Genomic DNA, 14,230 nt, shown 5'->3' with positions numbered 1-14,230 from the left:
GTAACACAGTGTCACAGTGAGGTGTGATGACGCGATGCAGCGTTCCAGTGCGGTGACGCGGTGCGATGATGCAACACAGTGTCACAGCGAGATGTAATGACGCGATGCAGCGTTCCAGTGCGGTGATGCGGTGTGATGATGCAACACAGTGTCACAGCGAGATGTGATGACGCGATGCAGCGTTCCAGTGCGGTGATGCGGTGTGATGATGTAACACAGTGTCACAGCGAGATGCGATGACGCGATGCAGCGTTCCAGTGCGGTGACGCGGTGTGATGATGTAACACAGTGTCACAGCGAGATGCGATGACGCGATGCAGCGTTCCAGTGCGGTGACGCGGTGTGATGATGTAACACGGTGTCACAGCGAGATGTGATGACGCGATGCAGCGTTCCAGTGCGGTGATGCGGTGTGATGATGTAACACAGTGTCACAGCGAGATGCGATGACGCGATGCAGCGTTCCAGTGCGGTGACGCGGTGTGATGATGTAACACGGTGTCACAGCGAGATGCGATGACGCGATGCAGCGTTCCAGTGCGGTGACGCGGTGTGATGATGTAACACGGTGTCACAGCGAGATGTAATGACGCGATGCAGCGTTCCAGTGCGGTGACGCGGTGCGATGATGCAACACAGTGTCACAGCGAGATGTAATGACGCGATGCAGCGTTCCAGTGCGGTGATGCGGTGTGATGATGCAACACAGTGTCACAGCGAGATGTGATGACGCGATGCAGCGTTCCAGTGCGGTGACGCGGTGCGATGATGTAACACAGTGTCACAGCGAGATGCGATGACGCGATGCAGCGTTCCAGTGCGGTGACGCGGTGTGATGATGTAACACGGTGTCACAGCGAGATGTGATAACGCGATGCAGCGTTCCAGTGCGGTGACGCGGTGTGATGATGTAACACAGTGTCACAGCGAGATGCGATGACGCGATGCAGCGTTCCAGTGCGGTGACGCGGTGTGATGATGTAACACAGTGTCACAGCGAGATGTGATGACGCGATGCAGCGTTCCAGTGCGGTGACGCGGTGTGATGATGTAACACGGTGTCACAGCGAGATGCGATGACGCGATGCAGCGTTCCAGTGCGGTGACGCGGTGTGATGATGTAACACAGTGTCACAGCGAGATGCGATGACGCGATGCAGCGTTCCAGTGCGGTGACGCGGTGTGATGATGTAACACGGTGTCACAGCGAGATGCGATGACGCGATGCAGCGTTCCAGTGCGGTGACGCGGTGTGATGATGCAACACAGTGTCACAGCGAGATGTGATGACGCGATGCAGCGTTCCAGTGCGGTGACGCGGTGTGATGATGCAACACAGTGTCACAGCGAGATGTGATGACGCGATGCAGCGTTCCAGTGCGGTGATGCGGTGTGATGATGTAACACAGTGTCACAGCGAGATGCGATGACGCGATGCAGCGTTCCAGTGCGGTGACGCGATGCGATGATGCAACACGGTGTCACAGTGTCGCAGTGTGATGTGATGATGCGATGCAGTGCTCCACTGCCACGACGCAGTGCCGCAGCGTGATGATGCAACACGGTAGTGCGATGATGCAACACCGTGCGGCAGTGCCATGATGCAGCGCGGCAGCGCGATGACGCGATGCAGTGCTGCAGTGCGGTGACACGGTGCCGCAGTGCGATGATGCAATACAGTGTGGCTGTGATGTCATGCTGCAACGTGATGTGATGGCGCGATGCAGTGCTCCAGTGCGGTGATGCGGTGTGATGATGCAACACAGTGCGGCAGTGACACGACGCAGTGATGCGGTGTGATGGTGCAATGCGGTGCTCCACTGCCATGATGCAGTGCGGCGGTGTGACGATGCGACACAGCATGGCAGAGACGCAGTGCCACGGTGTGATGACGCGATGCAGTGCTCCAGTGCAGTCACACGGTGATGCAGTGCGATGATGCAACACGGTGTCACAGCGTCGCAGTGTGATGTGATGACGTGATGCAGTGCCCCAGCGCCGTGATGCAGTGCTGAGTGTGATGATGCAACACGGTAGTGTGATGATGCGACACCGCGCGGCAGTGCCATGATGCAGTGCTCCAGTGCAGTGACACAGTGTGATGATGCAACACAGCGTGGCTGTGATGTCATGCTGCAATGTGATGTGATGACAAGATGCGGCGTTCCAGTGCGGTGACGCGGTGTGATGATGCAACACAGCGTGGCTGTGATGCAGTGCCGCGGTGTGATGATGCGATGCAGTGCTCCCCTGCCACCATGCAGCCCCGCAATGCGATGATGCAACACGGTGTCACAGCGTCGCAGTGTGATGCGACGACGCGATGCAGTGCCCCAGCGCCACGAGTGTGACGATGCAACACAGTAGTGTGATGATGCAACACCGCGCGGCAGTGCCATGATGCCGTGCCGCAGTGTGATGATGCGACCCAGCACCACAGTGTGATGTGATGATGCAATGCAGCGTCCCAGCGCTGTGACGCGGTGCCACAGCGTGATGACACAACGCGGTGCTCCAGTGCCATGAGGCAGCACGGTAGCGTGGTGACGCCACAGGGCACAGCAGCGACACGATGCCGTGCCGCAGTGCCACGACGCGATGCAGTGCTCCGCTGCCACGGATGTGATGATGCGACACAGTGTTGCAGCGACGCAGTGTCATGGTGTGATGACGTCATCACACAATGCAGTGCTCCAGCGCAGTGCCGCGGTGCCGCAGTGCGACGACGCGACACAGCACGCGGCAGTGACGCCACGCCGCAACGTGACGCCATGACGCGATGCGGTGCTCCAGTGCCGTGACACAGCCCTGCAGCGCGATGACGCGGTAGCGCGCTGCAGCGGTGCGGGGCGGTCGCGTGATGAGGCGATGATGACGTGATGAGGCAGTGCCGCGGCGTGATGACGCAACGCATCATGGCAGTGATGCGGGGCCGCACTGTGATGATGGGATGCAGCACTCCAGTGCCGTGCCGCGGTGCCGCCGTGCGATGACGCAACACAGGGCCGCGGTGATGCGGTGACGCGGTGTGATGACGCAACACAGGGCCGCGGTGACGCGGTGCCATGACGCAACACAGGGCCGCAGCGACGCGCTGCCGCGCTGCGATGACGCCACGCGCTGCCAGCACGCGGCCGCCCTGTAGCGTGATGACGCAACACGGCAGCGCCGCGGCGGACGGACCCGCGCCGGCGAAGCGCCGCGTGACGTCACAGCGCGGTGACGCCACGCGGCGGCGCGGTGACGCAGCGCCCTCCCCTCCCTCCCTCCCTCCCTCTGCTCGGCGCATGCGCGGAGGGGCGGGGCCGGGCCCGCGCGCGGGGGGCGGGGCCGGGGGCGGAGAGAGGGGGCGGGGCCCCGCGGGGGGGGCGGGGCCGGGGGGCGGTGCGCGGGGCGGTGCCGCGTGTCCCCGCCCGGCCGCCGTCGTCCCCGTGCCCCCGCCGGCGCGAGCCGCTGGCAGCATGGCGGGAGCCTCCCCCCCCTCCCCACCCTCCCCCGGCGGGCGGCGGCGGCGGGACGAGGGGCCGCGGACCGCCACCTCCGCCGAGCAGGTGCGGGCCGGGGGGGCTGGGGTGGCGGGGCGCCGTGGGGCTGGGCCATGGGGTGCCGTGGGGGCGGCTCTGAGGGCGCCAGGCTGCCGTGGGGCTGGGCTATGGGGTGCCGTGGGGGCGGCTCTGAGGGCGCCGGGGTCCTGTGGGGCTGGGCTACGGGCTACCATGGGGCTGGGCTGTGGGGTGCCGTGGGGGTGGCTCTGAGAGTGCCAGGCAGCCGCGGGGCTGGGTGGTCCCCCTGCCCCCGTTCCTCCCCACGCAGCCCCACACCCGCCTGGCACCGGGGGTTTGGCGGGGGGCTGCCCCCCACCAACCACGGTGGCTCCCAGGGGGACACCCGGGACCTCCTGGGGCAGGGCGAGGGGGGGTCCTGGGGGCCAGCAACCCCCCCCCCCCGCCCCCCGTCTTTCCCCCTCCCTCGATCCAGCCCCGGCGCTACCGACGCTCCCCTGGGCGCCGGGACGGGGTGAGAGGCGACGCCGGCGTTTCCCAACCCGTGGCGGGGGTGGGGGAAAGGCCACGGCGTTTTCCATGGGGGTCCTGGGACGGACCGGGGGCTGCAGGGAAGGTGTCGGGGTTTGTGTGTGTGTGGGGGGGAGTGTGTGTTTGGGAAGGGCCGAGCCGCTTCCCAGAGCTCACGGTGGTCTTTGTCGTCCCCCCCCCCTGCCTCGTCCTCCTCGTCCCCGTCCCCCCCCCCCGCCCCCGGCAGAGCAAGGTGGAGGACATCGTGCAGGAGATCTTCGATGCCTACAGGAGCAAGCATTCCGCCTCGCAGTACGTGCCGGGGGGCAGCCGCTTCCCGAGGGCTCCAGAAACTTTCCAAAAGAATAAATAAATCAACCCAACCCCCCCTTCTCCCAGTGTGTCGTGTCCCCCCTCTCCCCCCCCCCCCCCCCGCCCCCCAACCCTGTCCCCAAACCAGAGCCCCGCAGCGGGGCTCCTGCGGGCCACAGGGTGGCTTTCGTCCCATCCGGGCCGGGCTCTGCTCAGCCCTCTCCTGCCTTCCAGGTTCGTGCTGCAGCGGGAGAAGCACTCGCAGTACCTGAAGAAAGGCCTCCGGCAGCTCTCCTCCGCCTACGAGGTACCGCTGCCACCGCGTCCCTTCCCTGACCCCCGCCTGGGGACACCCCTCCGCCCCGGGGCTGCCACCGGGTGTTTGCCGTGCCCTGGTTCCCAGAGTCCCCTCGGGCGACGCTCGCCCCCGCGGGGATGCTCCGCAGCGGCAGTTACGGGGGTTCCCCTGCCGGTCCCCCCTCCTGCGGGAGCTCTGCCCGCACCGTGTCACCCCGACTGTCCCCTCTGTCCCCCGCAGTGCCTGGATGCCAGCCGCCCCTGGCTCTGCTACTGGATCCTGCACAGCCTGGAGCTGCTGGACGAGCCCCTTCCCGACTCCGTCGGCTCCGAGTAAGCGGCGCGGCAAGAGCTGGGGAGGCAGGGGGGGGGAACGTGCACCTTGGTGGGGGGGACACGACACCCCGCCGCGGACCCGGCTGTGGCCCCGTGGGTCACCCGCGTGATGCCGGAGGTGCCACCTCCCGCCGTCCCCGCGCGCTGGCGGCACCAAAGGAGCACTTTGTCTGCCCCGCCGCCATCAATGCCGCCCATTCTTGGGTCCTCGCTCTTGTGACAGACGGAGATGGGGGGGAGAGATTAAACCCCCGGCTTTGACCTTGGCAGGGGGGGGGACACACACACGAGACCGGGGCTGGGCTGGTCCCCACTCCGCTGTGGAGCTGTGGATGGGGGGTCAAGGAGGGGTCTCCCTCGGCCGGGTGGGAAATGTCACCCACCCCAGGTGTCAGGGAGCCCCTTCTCCACCCTACCGCTGTCCCCCCACACTTCCTCTCTGTGGCGCCCCCCCCCTCCCACCAGTGTCTGCCAGTTCCTGAGCCTCTGCCAGAGCCCCAAGGGGGGTTTTGGGGGGGGTCCCCAGCAGTACCCCCACCTCGCCCCCACCTACGCCGCCGTCAACACGCTCTGCATCATCGGCACCGAGGAGGCGTTCGGCGTCATCGACAGGTACGGCCGGCGGGGACTGGGGGGGGGTCCAGCCAGGTGGAACGGGGCTGGGAGGGGCAGGATGCCCGTGTCGTCCCCCCCCCCCAGCAGCCCCGCTGGCTCTCGCAGGAAGAAGCTGCTGGCGTACCTGCACTCCCTGAAGCAGCCTGACGGCTCCTTCCTCATGCATGAAGGCGGTGAGGTGGACGTCAGGTGGGTTCCCACTGTCCCTCTGCCAGCCCGGTGCCACGGCAGGGTGCCCGGTGCCACGGCGGGGTGCCCGGTGCCACCTCCCTGAGCACCCATCTCCCCCAGGAGCGCCTACTGCGCCGCCGCCGTGGCCTCGCTGACCAACCTCCTCACGCCCGAGCTCTTCGCCGGGACGGCCGAGTGGATCGCCAGGTGAGAGCCGGCGTCCCGCCCTGGGGACAGGTTGGGGACGGCACCACCCTGAGCCCGATTTGCCGTGTCTCCCCCCCCCCCCACCCCCACCAGGTGCCAGAACTGGGAGGGCGGCATCGGCGGGGTGCCGGGGATGGAAGCCCACGGCGGATACACCTTCTGCGGCATGGCCGCCTTGGTCATCCTCGGCAAGGAGCATCTGCTCAACCTCCGGAGCTTGCTGGTGAGTGGCCCTCCTGGGAGTAGCAGGGGGGGGCCTCCGGGGGAAGAAGCGGGGGAGTGTCCCCGTTGTCACCCGCTCCCCCGTGTCCCTGCAGCGCTGGGTGACCAGCCGGCAGATGCACTTCGAGGGTGGCTTCCAGGGTCGCTGCAACAAGCTGGTGGACGGTTGTTACTCCTTCTGGCAAGCCGGGCTCCTGCCCCTGCTCCATCGCGCCCTCCACGCCAGGGGTGAGTCCCACACGGCGGGTGGGGGGGTCCCGGCTTCACCTGCCCCCTCCCCTCCCCCCCAAAACGGGAGGGAACAAAGCCGGGGGGGGTAACTCGGGCGTCCTCTTTGTGTGGGGCTGATGACTCCTGGGGGGAATTCGGGCTTTTTGGCGCCGTTCGCTGGGCTAACGCCTCGGGGAGGGGGGTTGCCACCTTGTGGGACGACCCCCCCACACCCCCCCCAGGCATTTCACCACCTTTCCCCCCTCCTCCAGGTGACACGGCACTCAGCATGAGACGCTGGATGTTCGACCAGCTGGCGCTGCAGGAATACATCCTCCTGTGCTGCCAGTGCCCGGGCGGGGGGCTGATCGACAAGCCGGGCAAGTGAGTACCACCCCCTGGTAGCCAAAGTGGGGGGGGGGGGGGCCGCCCAGCGCTTTGGACCAACCCCCCCCCCCCTCCTTCCCCCCCGGCTCAGCACCCCAATATCTCCCACCTCCCCAAATTTCTCTCCAAGGTCCCGGGATTTCTACCACACGTGTTACTGCCTGAGCGGGCTGGCCATTGCCCAGCACTTCGGCAGCGGCGACCTCCACCAAGAATTTGTCCTGGGTGTCCCCGAAAACCGCCTGGTAGGTGCTGTGGGCCACCAGGGCAGTGCCGTGGGCTACTGGGGCGAGTTGGGCTGAGCTGCCCAGCCCCGATGCCAGAAAAAGGCGTTAATCTCCTCTTTTTTTTTTTTTTTTTTTTTTTTCCCCCGCTCTGTCTCGCAGCACCCCACGCACCCCGTCTACAACATCGTCCCGGAGAAGGTGACGCGAGCGGTGATGCATTTCCTGCAGCTGCCTGTGCCCAGCCTGGAGCCGGGGGGTGCTGCTGCTGCCAATTAGGTGTCGTCCCCCCCCCCCCCCCACACTCCACCCCAAGACTGTGCGGAGCAGCCCTTCCCGGCGCCGGCAGGGAAGCCACCGCGGTATCCCGGCACAACCGGGCAGAGCGAGGTCCTCAGGGTGCTAGCAATACCAAAAACCGGCCTGCCCCGTGGCCACCAGCTCCCGCCGGGTGATCCGTTGTCAACCCCCCCCTTCCCACCTCCCGCCTCCACCGGTGCTGGCAGAGTTGGGGGGGGGGGGTGGGCCACGGGACACGGCAGAGCTTTTGGCATCAATAAATCAGAACAGACACCCGCCGTCTGCTGTGCGCGGGGAGGTGCACGGCGCTGCCGCCGCGCCAACACCGGTGGCCCTGGGGACGACGCGGGGCAGGAGGTGACAATGAGTTTCCAGACCCGTCCCTGCCCCCCCCCCCGTGCCACCCTCCCCGGGCCAAAAAGACACAGCCACCACGGGGAAGGATAAAATAAGTTGGTGTTTTTTGGTTTTTTTTTTCCGTTTTTTTTTTTTTTTTATTATTTATAGTCTTATAGTAAAGGGAAGCCTTAACTTGCAAGACAACTCTGGGAAGTATGTACAACATACCTTAGATTCATGGAATGAACGGCATCAAAAGAGGGGGGGGCCGGGGGGGGGGGGGGGTGTCACCTACGGGGCAGGGACGGGCCACTAGAGATCAGAAAAATGCCACGGAGGTGGGGAAGGGCCGGGGGGGGGGGGGGAGGCGAGGGATGGAGGAGGAGGAGGAGGGGGGGGCAGGACACCCAGCCCGGCCCCTCTCCCTCTGGAGGGAGGGGATGCGGGTGCTGCCCCCCCCACCCCCCCACCCCAGCTCTGGCAGGCGCTGGGGGCAAGGTGGAATTGCACACGCAGAAAATAAATAGCGAGACCCCCCCAGCGCTTGCCGGGGGGGTGGGGGGTGGGGGGGGCAGGCACAGCTCTGTCTGGGGCCTGGCCTTTTTTTTGAGGGGTGGGGGACATAAAAAGGAAGGGGCGGGGGGGGGGGTTGGGGTGGGGGGGCTGCCCGGCTCCTGCGCAGCCTCCCCCTTCAGCTCAGGACTGCCGTGGTCCCCGGGTATAAATAGAAATGCTCGTATAAAATCAGAAGGGGGAGAGGGGCTTGCTAGTTGCGGGGTGGGGGGGGGGGTTATGGGGGGGGGGGGGCGTCTCCTGGTGGCCCCCGGCTCCCCCCCCCCCACCCTTGCCCCCCTCCAAGTCTGTGGGGCGCTGCGAGGCCCTGCCTGGCCGGCTTCCCCCCCGGGGGCCGTTGCGATTAGAGCGGGGAAAGGGGCTGGGAAGCTGCAGTCCCAAAGCCTCTAGGAGAGAAGGGAGAGAGTCCTTCCGCGGGGGGGGTCCTGGGGGGGCCTAACTGGCCTCCACGCGCAGCTTCTTCCTGCTCTGCGGCTCCTCGGGTTCCGAATCGGAGCTGGAGTCGGAGCCGCCGTCGAAGGCGGAGATGGCGCTGCCTTTGGGGTTGGTGTAGAGGCTGTTGTCCGTCGCGGGGTAGTTGGCTTGAAGCTGGGCGCTGGAGCGGGCCTTTTCCAGCGCGCGCACTGCCAGGGCAAGGCCACCGTGTCACACCCCGCACCGTCCCGTCCCCCACCACCACCTCCCCGGCGGGGGGGGGGGGCTCCGAGACGTGTCACCCCCCCCCCCGCCCTCCCCCACCTCACCTTGCTGCTCCAGGAGGGCGTTCTGCCTCTTGAGGTCGTCGATGTCCTGCTGGTGCGTGTGGTTTTTCCGGCGCATGTACTGGATGTACTCTGTGGCTTTATCCAGGATTTGGGCCCGGGATGCCTGTTGCAATAGTGGGAAAAGACAGAGGCGAGATAAAGACCTAGTCCTGGGGGCTGGGGGGGGGGGGGACGGGGGGACACAGAGCTGGGGGGGGGGTGTGTGAAGTTCACCGACGGGGGTTTCGTCCGCCCCGTCCCACCCGCAAAAAGGATTTTTGCCGTCGTCGTGCCGCGCCGGTGGCACCGGGCGAACCGAAGCTCAGCTCTTGCCCCCCGGTGGGAAACACCCGGGGCGGGGGCTGGCACCGGGAAGGGTCATTTCTCGCCCCCCATTGATGGTGTCCCGTCCCCCCCCCCCGCCAAGGATGGCATCACCCCGAAACGAGAAGCCACCGTCACAACCAAGGGGGCTGCGAGCCCCCAGGCAAAGCGCCGCGGGACGGAGCTGGGAAGATGCGGGACGGAGCTGGGAAGATCCGTAGGAGGTGGCATTCTTCTCCGCTGCCCCCTTCCCGAAAAAAAAAAAAAAAAAAATACCAACTGAGGGTCTGGGGTGTGGGAAAGGACCGGGAGACGGGCGAGGAGGGTTGTAAACACGGCCGCTGGAGCCGTTTGCACCTGGAGCGTCAGAAAAAACACAGATAACGCGCTAATCCGTGTTTAGTCTCCCGCGCCGGACAAGCGGAACGTCCCGGCCGAGATAAGGCGGGGATGGAATCAGAGGCACGTTATGGAACGCTCCCGAGATTCCCGCCCAGGCTGTGGGAAAGAAGGAAGCGCGGTGGAAAAGGAACGGCCCGCCTCCGTCCCTGACACCCAGGTGAAACGCAGGAGGTCAGACGCTCTCCCTCCGGTCAGCGAGGACTCGAACACGGATCGTGCCCGCGACGCCGCTTGCTGCTTCGGAGATTCCTCCCGCCCCGGCTTCCCGGTTCTCGAGGTATCCGGATTTAAATCGGCGTTTCCTCCCCCCCCTCCCCGCCCCGGCGTGGTTTTGCTCCATAAAACTCACCTTCTCTCCCTGGAGAGAGGGGACGGAGTCCCGCAGGCTGTGGAAACTGTCCTTGATGTGGTCCCTGCGCTTGCGCTCCAGCGCGTTGTGATGAGCCCGTTTGTCGGCCTGGAGAAGGGAGGGGGGGGGGGGGGGGTGGAAAAAGGGGGAGGTGGAGGGGCTGGATGGCACCGGGGGTGTGGGGGGGGGGGGGGTCCCCACAAATCACCGCGAAAAGCCTCATTGACGTTTTAGATGATTTTTTTTTTTTTTTTTACCCCAAAACCCCCGCGCTGGCAAGGCCGGAGGAGGGGCCCGGAGGCGGCGTGGGATGGGGGAAACCCAGAGGCCCTTCTCACGCTGCGCCCCCCCCCCCAACACCCCCAAAGTCACACCTCCCCCCCCCCCCAGCTGCGTGTGTCCCCCTAAAACCCAGCCCCAGTTTCCCCCCCCCCCCCCACTGCCCCAAGAGCCTCAGCCCCACAGGGCCCCCCTAAAGTCACCCCCCGCCAAGAGACGTGGCCCCACAGGTCTATGTTATCCCCCAAAATCCAGCCCCACAGATTCCACCCCCCCCCCCCCAAGAGGCTCAGTCCCGCAGGTGTCCCCCTAAAGTCAACCCTCAGCCCCACAGCGCCCCCCCTAAAGTCAACTCCTGCCCCGCCCCCCCCCCCCCCCAAGAGACGTGGCCCCACAGGTCTGTGTGTCCCCCAAAATTCAGCCCTGCACATTCCCCCCCCAGGAGGCTCAGCCCCACAGCGCCCCCCCTAAAGTCAACCCCTGCCCCCCAAGAGACGTGGCCCCACAGGTCTGTGTTATCCCCCAAAATCCAGCCCCGCAGATTCCACCCCCCCCCAAAGAGGCTCAGCCCCACAGGGCCCCCCCTAAAGTCACTCCCCCCACCAAGAGACGTGGCCCCACAGGTCTGTGTGTCCCCCAAAATCCAGCCCCACAGATTTCCTCCCCCCCCCGCCAAGAGCCTCAGCCCCACAGGTGTCCCCCTAAAGTCAACCCCCCCCCCCCCCCCAAGAGACATGGCCCCACATCTCTGTGTGTCCCCAAAACCCAGCCCCACAGTCCTGGCCCCCACCTCCACTCCTCCAAGAGTCTCAGCCCCACAGAGCCCCACTAAAGTCAAACCCTGTCCGTCCCCCCCCCCCGGCAAGAGACATGGCCCCACAGGTCTGTGTATCCTCCAAAATTCAGCCCCACAGATTTGCTCCCGCTCCCCCCCCCGCCCCGGGAAGCTCAGCCCCACAGGTGTCCCCCTAAAGTCAACCCCCCCCCCCCAAGAGCCCCAGCCCCCAAGGGGTGTGTGTCCTCCCCAAAACCCAGCCCCACAGTTTCCTCCCTCTACCTGCCCCCCCCCAAGAGCCCCAGATCTACAGGGCCCCCCAAAAGTCACCACCCCCCAAGAGATGTGACCCCAAAGGTGTGCGTGTATGTGCGTGACCCACAAAACCCAGCCCCACAGGTGTGTGTCCCCCCCAGACCCACAGAGACTGCTAAAGTCCCCCCCCCACCCCGCCACCAAGAGACACAGCCCCCCAGGAGACGTGTCCCCACAGGTGTGTCCCCTCCCAAGACCTTCAGCCCCACAGAGCCCCCCAAAGTCCCCCCCCTCTAAGAGACACAGCCCCCCAGGTGTTGTGTCGTCTTCCGTCCCCCCCCCCGACCCTCAGCCCCACAGAGACCCCCAAAGTCACACCCCCCAACAGACACGACCCCCCGAGAGACATGTCCCCACAGGTGTGTGTATATGTGTGCGCCCCACAAAACCCAGTCCCACAGATGTCCCCACCCCCCCAGTCCTTCAGCCCCACACAGCCCCCCAGAGTCACCCCCCACAACAGACACGGACCCCGAGAGATGTGTCCCCACAGGTGTGTGTGTGCCCCACAAAACCCAGCCCCACAGGTGTCCCCCCCCCCCAAGACCCTCAGCCCCACAGAGCCCCCCAAAGTCAACCCCCCACCAAGAGACACGACCCCCCGAGAGACGTGTCCCCACAGGTGTGTGACCCACAAAACCCAGCCCCACAGGTGTCTCCCCACCCCCACAGGACCCTCAGAGCCCCCCAAAGTCACCCCCACATGAAGAGACGCGGTTCCCCCAAGAGACGTGTCCCCACAGGTGTGTGTGTGTATGTGTGTGCCCCACAAAACCCAGCCCCACAGGCGTTGTGTGTGTGTCCCCCCAAGACCCTCAGCCCCACAGAGCCCCCCAAAGTCAACCCCCCCCCAAGAGACACAACCCCCCAAGAGACATGTCCCCACAGGTGTGTGTATGTGCGTGTGCCCCACAAAACCCAGCCCCACAGGCGTTGTGTGTGTGTCCCCAAGACCCTCAGCCCCACAGAGACCCCCAAAGTCACACCCCCCCAAGAGACACGGCCCCCCAAGAGACGTGTCCCCCCAGGTGTGTTTATATGTGTGTGACCCACAAAACCCAGCCCCACAGGTGTCTCCCCCCCTGCCCCAGGACCCTCAGCCCCACAGAGCCCCCCAGAGTCACCCCCCCAAGAGACGTGTCCCCCCAGGCGTGTGTGTGTATGTGTGCGCCCCACAAAACCCAGCCCCACAGGCGTTGTGTGTGTGTCCCCAAGACCCTCAGCCCCACAGAGACCCCCAAAGTCACACCCCCCCCAAGAGACACAACCCCCCAAGAGACATGTCCCCACAGGTGTGTGTATGTGCGTGCGCCCCACAAAACCCAGCCCCACAGGCGTTGTGTGTGTGTCCCCAAGTCTCTCCGCCCCACAGAGACCCCCAAAGTCACACCCCCACCAAGAGACACGGCCCCCCAAGAGACATGACCCCCCAAGAGACGTGTCCCCACAGGTGTGCGTGCCCCACAAAACCCAGCCCCACAGGCGTTGTGTGTGTGTCCCCAAGACCCTCAGCCCCACAAAGACCCCCAAAGTCACCCCCCCCCCAAGAGACACAGCCCCCCAAGAGACATGTCCCCCCAAGAGACGTGTCCCCCCAGGCGTGTGGGTGTATGTGTGCGCCCCACAAAACCCAGCCCCACAGGCGTTGTGTGTGTGTCCCCAAGACTCTCCGCCCCACAGAGACCCCCAAAGTCACACCCCCCACCAAGAGACACAACCCCCCAAGAGACACAACCCCCCAAGAGACATGTCCCCACAGGCGTGTGTGTGTGTATGTGTGTGCCCCACAAAACCCAGCCCCACAGGCGTTGTGTGTGTGTTCCCAAGACCCTCAGCCCCACAGAGACCCCCAAAGTCACACCCCCGCCAAGAGACACGGCCCCCCAAGAGACATGACCCCCCAAGAGACGTGTCCCCACAGGTGTGCGTGCCCCACAAAACCCAGCCCCACAGGCGTTGTGTGTGTGTCCCCAAGACCCTCAGCCCCACAAAGACCCCCAAAGTCACCCCCCCCCAAGAGACACAGCCCCCCAAGAGACATGTCCCCCCAAGAGACATGTCCCCACAGGCGTGTGTGTGTATGTGTGTGCCCCACAAAACCCAGCCCCACAGGCGTTGTGTGTGTGTCCCCAAGACTCTCCGCCCCACAGAGACCCCCAAAGTCACACCCCCCCCAAGAGACACGGCCCCCCAAGAGACATGACCCCCCAAGAGACGTGTCCCCACAGGTGTGCGTGCCCCACAAAACCCAGCCCCACAGGCGTGTCCCCCCCCCCAAGACCCCCAGCCCCACAGAGCCCCCCAAACTCACTCCCCCCCGCGCAGGCGCACTGCCCTCTCCCCCCCCGCCCCTTTCTCCCCCACGTGCTCCCGGTCCCGGAGGCCACAACGACGTACCGCGGACTGAAACCTCGGCTGCTCCTCCTGAGGGGAGACAGGGCCGGCGGGGAGGAGGAGGAAGAGGAAGAGTGATGGCGGGGAGGAAGAAGAGAGAGAAAGAAACCAAACGTTACCCCCCCCCCCCCCGCCCACCCCCGCTGCCCCCTTTCCCTGGAGGCCTCATGGCGGCGAGGGGGGGGGGACGGGGACGGGGGGTGTCCCGGGGACGGGGGGACCGACTCACGTCGCTCTCCACCTCGATGTCATCGTTGTCGCTCATCGCTCCCGGCCGGGTGAGCCGCGGGCCGCGCCGCCACAACAACAGCCCGCAGCGCGCATGCGCCGCCGCCGCACCACCACGTGACCGCGCGGGGCCTCTCGGCGGGGATTATGGGTAATGTAGTCCGCGGCGGGTGGCGGCGCAGCGCCCGCCCCCGCGGGGGCTGGGGACTACAACT

The 14,230-nt window shown here is 65.8% G+C and overlaps 2 protein-coding genes across 3 annotated transcripts; one reads left to right on the top strand and one right to left on the bottom strand.

Moving 5' to 3' along the window:
* Positions 1-3,373: 3,373 nt before the first annotated feature.
* Positions 3,374-7,756, top strand: FNTB (farnesyltransferase, CAAX box, subunit beta). Its single transcript, XM_074586537.1, has 12 exons — positions 3,374-3,551; positions 4,261-4,325; positions 4,560-4,632; positions 4,864-4,955; positions 5,424-5,570; positions 5,679-5,762; positions 5,865-5,951; positions 6,045-6,174; positions 6,269-6,401; positions 6,656-6,767; positions 6,901-7,015; positions 7,157-7,756. The coding sequence occupies exons 1-12, from the start codon at positions 3,462-3,464 to the stop codon at positions 7,271-7,273; spliced, it is 1,245 nt and encodes a 414-aa protein (XP_074442638.1). The 5' UTR covers positions 3,374-3,461; the 3' UTR covers positions 7,274-7,756.
* Positions 7,757-8,282: 526 nt separating this feature from the next.
* On the bottom strand, positions 8,283-14,150 carry MAX (MYC associated factor X). 2 transcript variants are annotated; one of them, XM_074586589.1, is made up of 5 exons: positions 14,017-14,150; positions 13,791-13,817; positions 10,025-10,132; positions 8,950-9,073; positions 8,283-8,829 (listed from the first exon to the last, which is right to left on the bottom strand). In XM_074586589.1, exons 1-5 carry the CDS (start codon positions 14,050-14,052, stop codon positions 8,642-8,644), a joined length of 483 nt encoding a protein of 160 aa, XP_074442690.1. In that variant the 5' UTR covers positions 14,053-14,150; the 3' UTR covers positions 8,283-8,641. The 2 variants fall into 2 exon arrangements, with proteins under 2 accessions (XP_074442690.1, XP_074442689.1); XM_074586588.1 differs by having other exon boundaries at positions 8,950-9,080; positions 10,026-10,132; positions 14,017-14,067.
* Between the last annotated feature and the right edge of the window lie 80 nt (positions 14,151-14,230).

Source organism: Larus michahellis, chromosome 4, assembly GCF_964199755.1.
Source record: "Larus michahellis chromosome 4, bLarMic1.1, whole genome shotgun sequence".
Lineage (NCBI taxonomy): Eukaryota > Metazoa > Chordata > Aves > Charadriiformes > Laridae > Larus > Larus michahellis.
This window is presented reverse-complemented; position numbering and strand designations above follow the sequence as displayed.